We start from the raw sequence: 10,257 nt of genomic DNA on the forward strand, positions 1-10,257 counted from the left end.
CAGTTATAATTGATTAATAATATGTGTTTTTTGGTCACTGTACAATATGCTTAAAATGATTTTAAAGTTAGATGTTTTTATTGTTAAAAATAGAAATCAATAGTTTTTGTCAAAAAAATTTAAAGTTAATTTTTTAGAATAACTTATTTAGTAGTTATATTTTATAAATATAAATATTGAATTAATAAAAGTATAATTTTCATTATTTTCTTCAAAATAAAATTTAAATAAATTTCATTTATATTCTTAAATAGTTAATTAACATATCATTAATTAATAATTATTTATTAAATAATACTAAAAACTTTTATAATTATGTCACTCTTTGTAGCTGTTCATTTTCATAACTTTACTGTCAAAAACTTTTTTTGTAAAATATTAATATTTTTTTGATCTTAACAAGAATAAAATTAATAGTAAATAGATTCTTCGTGATTCTTATGATGTATCAACATTTTGGATCTTAACATTTTTTGAAGAAACATAATTTTCATTAAAATGCATTAGGAATCTTGTAACACATTTATATAAATTATATAAATTTTGTTTGGATAACTCTTTTTGTTTGAGAATAAAAAGTTGAATTAACATTTCACTAACAAATTTTTTGGCAATAAAATTATAGAACATAATTCAAATAATTTTTATATAAATATCTACAAAAATTATTGTTAACTAAATAATGAAATTATATTATTTTTTTACTTTGAGAAAATGAAAAACTTTAATACTTTTGGTTTAAATTATTTCTTATTTATAATTTTATTATTAGTGTTATAGTTATCAAAATATATAAAATTTAATATTTGGAAAATTTGTTGATTTATATTAGTGCTAAAAACATTAACTTTAAAAATCATTTTAAGTCTAATGTTCGTCAATTTTAACTGTTGACTAACTATAGTACTGGTATGGTCAACAAAAGTTTATGATTAAAATGGTTTCTCGATAAAAGTTAATTTTTTCTCAAATTTTTTTACTTGTTATGTTTTACTGTTTAACCCATTTGGTTCTCAAAAGAAGCAAAGCTTTCAAGTGACCATTAGACAAAACAGTACTACACTTAACAGAAAAGCTAAAAGGTGACTTATCACTGAACATTTATGTTTCTACCAGCAACTTGCACTATGAAATCCTCCAAACCAATGGGAAATAAGTCAGTCAACTTCTGTTGGTTGGTCAAGAGAGAACATGGTCGGGTTGGTTATGTTCTGGTCACTCGCTTCCCCACGTTTTACTTATTCATTGTACTGAAGCTTTTGCTATTCTAGTCATATCAAACACTTGGTTTGTTTTTATGCATTTGGTTTATCAAAAGAATAGGTTTTTCCTCTTTTGCTATACTAGTCATCATCAAAACACTGTGTGTTTGTGTGCATTTGGTTTATCAAGAAAATAGTTCTATCCTCTTTTGGTCCAGTATCAATTATCTGAGAGTGAATAAGTCAAGTTGATGATGTCAACAAGATTCTTCTTGATCCACTTTTGGTGTTGATATTTGTGTGTATTCTGTTAAGCAACCAAAAGTAGTCATCAAGAGCTAATATGGTGTGGCATTAGGATAGAGAAGAACAGTTACCAAAAGTGTGACAATGACTAGAATCTATTCTCACTGGCAATACTTATAGCCCCTCAAATAGGCATCTAATCCTTTAAATCATGCATTTTAGTTTCCTTCCAGTCAAATTAGAATCCTAGAATTTAAGAAACTTAAGAAGAAAAGGTCGGTACATTCACCTGAAACTATACCTCCCCACTATCTTTTGATTGCTTACATCATCAATGTTTCTCATTCCAACTTCAAACTTGAAACTGCTACCACAACTTGGTCCAGTAACTAGCAAATAGGAAAGAAGGAACTATTGATGAGTCGATCGATACAGATATGGTGCAACAAGTTGCTACCTTCACTCTGACCTTATCTTCTTGGGTGTAAAAGCCAAAAAAAAAAGAAAAATCATGAAGCTTTTGATGCATGCCTTTCCTCCTCGAGTATTTTCCCATCCTTTAGAACCAACCAAGCATGGGATCCCATCTTATATCCGGCGTGTCATTAGAAGCAAAATCAAGTTTTAAAGCACTGGATCGTAAACAATAAGTCAAAGCTAAAAATATGATTAAGAATTAAAACCCAAGAGTTAAAACACACTGAAGCGTGATCATGAAGTTGAAATCTAAAAAAAAGGATGAAGAATATGACCAATCACTTAGCATATGAATCTCAAATCGCCACCAAGAAACAAAATTCCTTTATACTGTAACTTCTTTCATTTTTTAGTACGAAGCATCATATGAAAAGAATCTCCAGCTGTATAATATAAATCTTAATCATCGATTTGTCAATACTTTGGTTGGGATCAGAATGTGTTCACTCAGTGGGAGTTGTGATTCTGAAAGCATATATATAATTGTGGTTTTGCAGAAAATTTCCAATTATTCGGATGAGTCTGACAATATTATAAACTTATAATTGATTAAACCAATTGAATAGAAGAGATATCATCAACATAAAAATTAAGCATATAAGGCCATGTTTATTATGTTTATTATGTTTATTATGTTTATTGCAGAGATTCTTATGGTAATATAAAAAAAATCTCTTAATTTTTAACTAAAAAAAACTAATTGGTTCATTCTCCTTCTAACATGTCTCATTTATTTATATAAAAATGATAATTTGTTAGCTTATTACCACATTGAAGTAAATTTGCTTTTCTCCACGTGGAATCTTTCCGGATTACATTTAGGGTAAAAAAAAGCTTTGAAGAGACAAGTTTCATGGCGACGGCGACGAGGCTCAAGATGATATAGCGGTGGTTCGCGGTTCCGCCTGTCTAGGATTTCCGGTGGTTCAGAGTCGGAGGAGGTTTCGCAAGGCGGTGAACCCTCCGACGTGAAGACAGAGCAGCGTAGAACAGTTATGGTGGCGCGGAGGCTCTGTAGAGTCGGAGCTCCAGCGAAAAAAGATGTCGGTGGAGGTTGTGGTGGTTGCGTGAATGGCGGTCGATCAAGTCGAGATGGAGGACGTGTGTTGAGCTGACTGCGGAAATCTGTACACGTGTACAGGTCCATCTCTTTTCGGCGTGCCTAGGGCGAACTCTCCGTTCTAGAGTATTGGGCTGTTTAGGCCAGTTTGGCAGTTTCCCGGGTTTGAGTTTCGGCCTGTATTGTTGTGTCCAATTGTTTGTGGGCTTTTTGTTTAGAACTTATGTAATTGGACTTCGGCCTTGGGCCTAGTGCGTGTTATTAATAAAATCAATCCTGAGGAAAAAAAAGAAAAAGACAAGCTTCATGGCATATTTACAAACAGTTAATATGCCTAAAAATGGTAAGGCATGTGCATTTGGAAGCATCTCTACAAAAAAAGGACCCGACAAGTTTTGTTCGGTTAGGTGCCTTCTAGAGAACCATCAGTCATATCATCTTTTGCCGATGTTTTAGGCTTTTCAGCTATAATGATAAACTTCATAGAAATTTGCTTAGTTGCCTATTTATCCACAAGCAATATGAATATATGTAATATGCTCCTCAATCCTCAATTCATATTAAATTTACTATTTTGACCCAAATCATAAAACTTTTGTCCCAATTCAAGATATCTATGATCAAAAGTCAAAAGGCGAGATTTTAGTGGAGTCCAAAGTCTATACGAAACACAACACAATTACTGAAAAGTCGATGGGAATCCCAAACTAATTTTTACATGCAAAGACAGAACAGAACGAAGAAGAAATCTCGTGTCATAGGCATTGTTTAGTTCACCTTTTTGAATATATATGAATTCAATGTTCCATGAACTGCGACGAAGGCGGACTTATTTTCGTCTTCTCCGTACCTGCGAAAGATATTAAGAGACGATATTGGTTCATGCTTCAAGACTAAAAACCAAAAACATTGTGTTAACATTATATAGTTCTTACCATAAGCTCCACGTATCTCAACTTCTCGCAGTTCTTGGACTAGTGCACAGCAACAACACATCAAATGAGATAGAAAATCGTCAATGAACCCTCCCTGTGAAATCAGGATACATTAAAGATTCATCCCAACAGTGAACATGTGACACAAAAGGCGGATTTGAAGCTCTTGAGATGAAGTGTTTCAGTCTCAACCATGATAGTTACCAGAGTGATTTTTGCAGCTGACTACCTAATTTTTAAATCTACTGGTTTTCTTGAAAAGCATATCATAAGATAGTTTGGAATCAAAACTATTATCAAGATGGATAAGGGGTTTAGGGTTTTAAAGAGAATGTACCGTAATGTTGAGTGTTTTCCGGAGTTTCCTCCTTACACAACAAGTGTAGCAGCAACACGAAAGTATCAAAGAATATGCCATTAGCTCATTACATGCTTCCGCTGAAGCTGGGAGTGAAGAGTCAACTTATTAGTTTTCACAAATACAGTATTATTATTAACAAATTGTAACATGATAAAGTTGACTATATCCATCCAATTATATCACTTACAGATGTGCCTGTTAGTTGCTGCGGTGGCAATCTTTGCCAAAGTACCACACGGGAAAAAGAATGTCTTCAAGCCTGCGGTTCCATCATTTCAATAAATTAACAATAACAAGAACGTATATGGATTGTGAAACGCTAATAGTCCTTCTTATATAACGTAGAAAACAAAGTGGAACCACACTGGAAACAAGAAGAGGGTTAACGTTACTCACAAAGAGAAGGTTCCGAGCAACAAGCCAGTAAGTCAGTATGCCATTCTTCATGGTGCTGTGCATGTGATGCTCTTCGTGAAAGCATATCATGTCCCGATGTAACAGAAGAAGTGGATCTGCATGAAACAATTATGTAAGAAAAGCACATGCATGAAGTTTAGTTTCTTTTAAAGCGGAACAAATCGAAGTTATCCAAACCTTGAAGCTGCACGACTAGTGCTTTTCATGGGAGGATCTTCCTCGTAAGAAGTATATTCTGTCTTATGGCTTACACTACGGTCAGTTTTTTTGGAAGCTTTCTTGGACAGCTCCTTCTCCGAGCCGCCGCCCCCATCAACCTCAGCAACAGTCTGAGTAACACCGATCAAACGCTGAATGACTTCGCACTGAGCCACATCATAATGCTCCTGGGAACGCTGAAGCTCCAGCTGCAGTTTCTCGTTTTCTGTTTTGAGAGCATCGCAGAAACGCAAGTTGGGGTATGAGCAAGAGAGAGTCTTCTTAAGCACAGAAGCCGCTTCTCTGGTGGATTCTTGTTTCAAAATAACATCTTGCACATGTCTATCCTCTTCATCAAGAGTGTACTCGAACTGGTCACGGTCAATATACTCCAACCTCTCCTGCACAGAAAAAAAACCATTACCCCATCAGCAAGATTGTCTATTTAGATGAAAACTAGACATATTCGAGAGATAATTGGATCCAGTTCGGTTGATTTGAATTTTAGGATTTTCAATACTATGCTCATAAATTATATTCGGGTTTTTTAGTAGTTTTTGGGTTGGGTTCGCTTCTGATTATACCAAAAAATATTTTTTTAAAACTTACAAAATTAACAGAAAAATACTCAAGATATATAAATTATTCAAAAATATAATTTAAAACTAATTAAACTACTTAAACTAACTAAAAATTCTTGAAAATAACAAATAAAACAACCTACAAAAATCTTTAAAATACTCTAAAATATCAAAATTACCTTTATATAAATATTTGCATATTTAACTAATTTCAGATATTTTGGATACTAATTCGGATTTCGGTTTAAAACCAAAATGTAAGGGAACCAGAAAATACCAAGCTCTTAAGCCTCATTCGAATATTTTTGTATAATTATTCGGATGAATCTGTTAGTTTAAGTTTTTTTCGGTTGGTTCTGGTTAAGGTCGGGACTTCGGATTGGAGTAAAAAGGCCATGCCTAAATTGAAAACTCAAAGTAACGTACCCTAACACGAGCGTTATCAACCAAAGTGATGAGAGGTATGATCTTGAGAAATCGATCAATCTCATCCTGAGCTTTCCTGAACTGGTAAACAATATTCCACCCCATCGCCAACAAGTAGAGATAGCTCCTGTCACGGCAACTGTTGACGAGGACGTAAGACCTCCTCAGAGCATCCTCGAGGCCTTCGAGAGGCTCCCGAGTCTCCGGATACCTCTTCAGCTCGGAGATCTTGAGCTGTTCGAGCAGGTTTCCGATGAGTTTGAGGTGCTGAGCGAACTGGCGACAGTTCTTCTTGTGCATCCAAGCGGTGTTGGCTGCTTTGACGATGAGGCCGATGAGTTTGACGGCGTCTAGGCCGGTGAGCTGGGCTACTGACGCGATCTCCCCGAGACCGTCCCATGAGTGAGACATTATTGTTCTCTTTCAAAATCAATCAACAGAGTTCCTGGTGGTGGAGAGTTGGATCAAATCTTAGAACACAAAGCAAAATTTGAAGATTCAAAAGGTGTGAGGATTATCGAGAGATTTTTTTACCTTTCAGTGAGCTGATATCACTGGGGATTAGAGAATTCGATCCGAATTCTCCGATGGCGACATTGTTGTTTGAGATCGAGTAAGTAGAGGTCACCACCACGCGGAGATTCAGCTGAGATTTGACTGCGACTGACAAAATAAACAAAACAAAATAAGATACGAATCAAAAGAGATTCTCCAGGTCCTTTGGCTTTTCTTCGTCAAAACAAAAAAAAAAAGAGAGAGAAAAAGGTCTTAAAGACGATTTCTCTTTGAACACTTGAAGCTGACGAAAGCGAAAGGGAAAGATCCAAAGATCATAAAAGGAAAAAAAAAAAGGCCTAAGAGGGAGGGGAGACAATGAACAGTATAACCTCCGACAGAATTCGCCGGAGAACAAACTCCTCCGGCGAGAATCAAGTCAAAAACAAGTTTTAAATTAAGAGAGAGAGAGAGACGATGAGGCCTATGAGTTTGACGGCGTCTAGGCCGGTGAGCTGAGCTACCGACGCGATCTCCCCGAGACCGTCCCATGAGTGAGACATTATTGTTCTCTTTTAAAATCAATCAACAGAGTTCCTGGTGTGTGGTGGAGTTTGATCAAATCTTAGAACACAAAAGCAAAATTTGAAGATTCAAAAGCTGTGAGGATTATTGAGAGAACTTTTTTTACCTTTGAGTGAGCTGATATTACTGGAATTAGAGAATTCGATCTGAATTCTCCGACGGCGACATTGTTGATTGAGATCGAGTAAGTGAGACTTGACTGCGACTGACAAAGTAAACAAAACAAAAAAAAAAGTCGATTAAGATTCGAATCAAAAGAGATTCTCCAGGTTCTTTGGCTTTTCTTCGTCAAAACAAAAAGAAAAAGCTCCTAAAGGCGGTTTCTCGTTGAACACTTGAAGCTGAAGAAAGCGAAAGGGAAAGATCCAAAGAACACACAAAAAAGGAAGGGACTAAAGAGGGAAGACAATGAACAGTATAACCTCCGACAGAATTCGCCGGAGAACAAACTCCTCCGGCGAGAATCAAGTCAAAAACAAGTTTTAAATTAAGAGAGAGAGAGAGAGGAGAGAGTAATGGGAATGCTCACTTAATGCATTGAAGAGAAGGTAACAGATATACTTTTACTCTTCACGCCTTCCTATAAACAAAAACGGAAAAAATGTTAGAATATTATTGACTGAAGAACATTTTTAGAAAAAATTAAATAAAGTTGTTTTCCGAGAAAATGCAAAATGCAGAAGACCTTGGAGATTTGTTTCGTCGTCTTCGAAATGAGAGAAGAGAGAAGATTCTGCTGCGTTCAAGAGAAAGAAGACTGTGCAGAGAGATGAGTCATAGGCAGAGAAGACGGTTTGTTTTTGTCGGATTATTAGCTTTCCTTTCCTCCCACACCTTCACCACTTGCCACTCGTCGGAGATGAAGAGCACTGCTTTACTATAATTTTACTAGTACGCCCTTCCCAACTCTCTTTATTTACCACTCTGCCCCCGGTGACTTTTCTTTTTCACTAAAGTACCTTCTAATGTGCGTTTTTAATTGTTCCACTACTAGCTAATCCGTAAACCATCTGTAGACTACCTTAATAATATCTCGATATTTGAGTAACTACCGTTGAATTTTTTTTTTCATTCTTTTTAACACCGTTGAAATATTACTTTACGGTAAACAATTACTGAGATGTATGACCTTGTTGTCGGCATAAATAGGACCCTCGTCTGAAACGAATAATGTTAAGTCTTCGTGATATAAGGCACAACAGACTTGCCTATGATTCCGTGTTACTACAAATAATCATGAAGATGTTTTAAAAGAATTCAATAGTGAATCCAAAAGAGACATGGTCGCTTGAACTTGATTTGTCTTTAGAATTACAGTCATTGTAGCAATGATGATGATGGTTATAAGATAGGAAGGGTAATCAGTAACCCATCACAGGTTCCACCCCTTAGTCCCTTTTCGGTTAAAAATTATTATGTCTTTGAAATGCAGTTATAGTATTATTACCTTTTTATTCTATAAACTTTCATTTTTGATTAGTTTCCCCATTATGATCTTGGATTGACCCGTGACTGTTCTCTAGCCAGCTGGCGAAACGGACGGTGAACCAATTTATCGGCGTCGTTTAAAGACAAATACATATTTTGGTTTTGAGACTCTATCCATGAAAAGGAACAAAGAACTTTACCAACAAATAAATATGCATTTGCTTTTTCATATAACCAAAAAATAAATAGCTGATGGAAATCGCCAACCCACTCCATTATTATCCTTCTATACAACATATTGCAGAAATCAAACTTTGCAAATTCCAGGATAAAACGCTATGAATATCCATGCACCGTTAGTTTCTCTGTTGAAAAAAATATGTATAAACCTATGTTGGATGTATGTATATAACCTATCAATACGAGAGATCATAAATATTTTGGCACGTATACAATATGCATGTGTGGAAAGGTTGGACATTGGTGTTGGTGATGGTGGTCCTGGTGGAATGACTGCTACGCCCTCTTACTTTTTGATAGTGCCTATATACCATGCGTTTACTCTACATATATCAATTACTAATGTAATCAACTTTTCCTAAAAGTGTGATTTTAGCATTAAAATAGTAGTTCCCGTTTAAATGCTAATATTACAGTTGCTCCATGACAATGACCAAGGTATTGAAAAATAAAAATATCTTGTGAATGTCATGCTATTTCTTCTTTCTAGTCAGCTCATCACACATGGCACCCAAAACTGCAAATGAAACACCAATGGCAATTAAGATGATACCCACCATAACAAACAAAACTCGTCGTAGTCTAGTATTGGTTATGTAATTTGTGACATAATAAATTTTAACGCAAGAATGCGTGTGTGTGCAGGTCTAAACGATTTTAATATATAGAATGTGTTTTACGCAGCCAACAAATTAAGGTTACGGAAATGGTTTTGAACAAGAGTTTCAGAGGAAGTAAGAGGAACTAATTTGAATTAGTATATCATAAATTCATAATCATAAAGTAAGAAAGGAAACTTCTTATTGGATGTAATAAAGATTGAGAAACTGTTGTTTTAATTGTTTGGTGGATTGTCTCCATGTGATTTAGTTGGGAATAATCGTGCATCTTACTTTATATTAAAATAAATGTTCTGAAAATGTCCTTATCTGTAACAAATAAATGGGCCAGCTAAAATTTCCATTCACATGATAAAATAATTACTCCTACTTAACAAAAGTATTTATACAGTACTTATACTAATGTTTAGGTTAGATTAGTGTAAATGGTCATCGAATGTCTAACACTTTGGCGGAATCGAACTTATAAAAATGACATAGTACTTCTCAAAATCTGCATTTTTCTGACGCAAATGAACTAAATTATTAAACTATAAACATCACCAACACCACTCTTTTTACGGCGAACAAGCATCAATAAACTAAATCATAATGAAGTAATTAAAGAAAAAACATCTAGGATAAGAGTTTTAAATATACAAGTCGTTTCCAAATTCTAATACAGTTTCTTTTGAAGTCTTTTTATTTGCAGCATGAACTCTATAGATGCATACGAGACAAGTTAAACAGCTCATGGATAAATCCTCGTAGTATTAATTAATATTTTGGCTAGGTTAGCTACATTCGTGAGATAAATATAAATGCATTTATTTTTACTGAAATGTCCGAATATAACATATTTCAAATATTAGATAACATAAAACATGTATAAAACACTCAAAGCCAAATTAAGCTGAAGAAAAATAACACATGAAAAACTTAGATGCAATATATACACATAAACACAAACAAATAAACAAACTCATGTGCTAATCAACTAACCCGTA

General features: G+C 34.8%; 1 protein-coding gene across 1 annotated transcript; it reads right to left on the bottom strand.

The window, feature by feature from the left end:
• Positions 1-3,539: 3,539 nt before the first annotated feature.
• Positions 3,540-6,566, bottom strand: LOC130508250 (protein MID1-COMPLEMENTING ACTIVITY 1). The gene is made up of 8 exons (XM_057003624.1): positions 6,438-6,566; positions 5,904-6,348; positions 4,876-5,297; positions 4,678-4,793; positions 4,469-4,540; positions 4,258-4,364; positions 3,921-4,014; positions 3,540-3,835 (listed from the first exon to the last, which is right to left on the bottom strand). The coding sequence occupies exons 2-8, from the start codon at positions 6,312-6,314 to the stop codon at positions 3,783-3,785; spliced, it is 1,275 nt and encodes a 424-aa protein (XP_056859604.1). The 5' UTR covers positions 6,315-6,348; positions 6,438-6,566; the 3' UTR covers positions 3,540-3,782.
• Positions 6,567-10,257: the final 3,691 nt, after the last annotated feature.

This window comes from Raphanus sativus, chromosome 2 (assembly GCF_000801105.2).
Source record: "Raphanus sativus cultivar WK10039 chromosome 2, ASM80110v3, whole genome shotgun sequence".
NCBI classification, from domain to species: domain Eukaryota; kingdom Viridiplantae; phylum Streptophyta; class Magnoliopsida; order Brassicales; family Brassicaceae; genus Raphanus; species Raphanus sativus.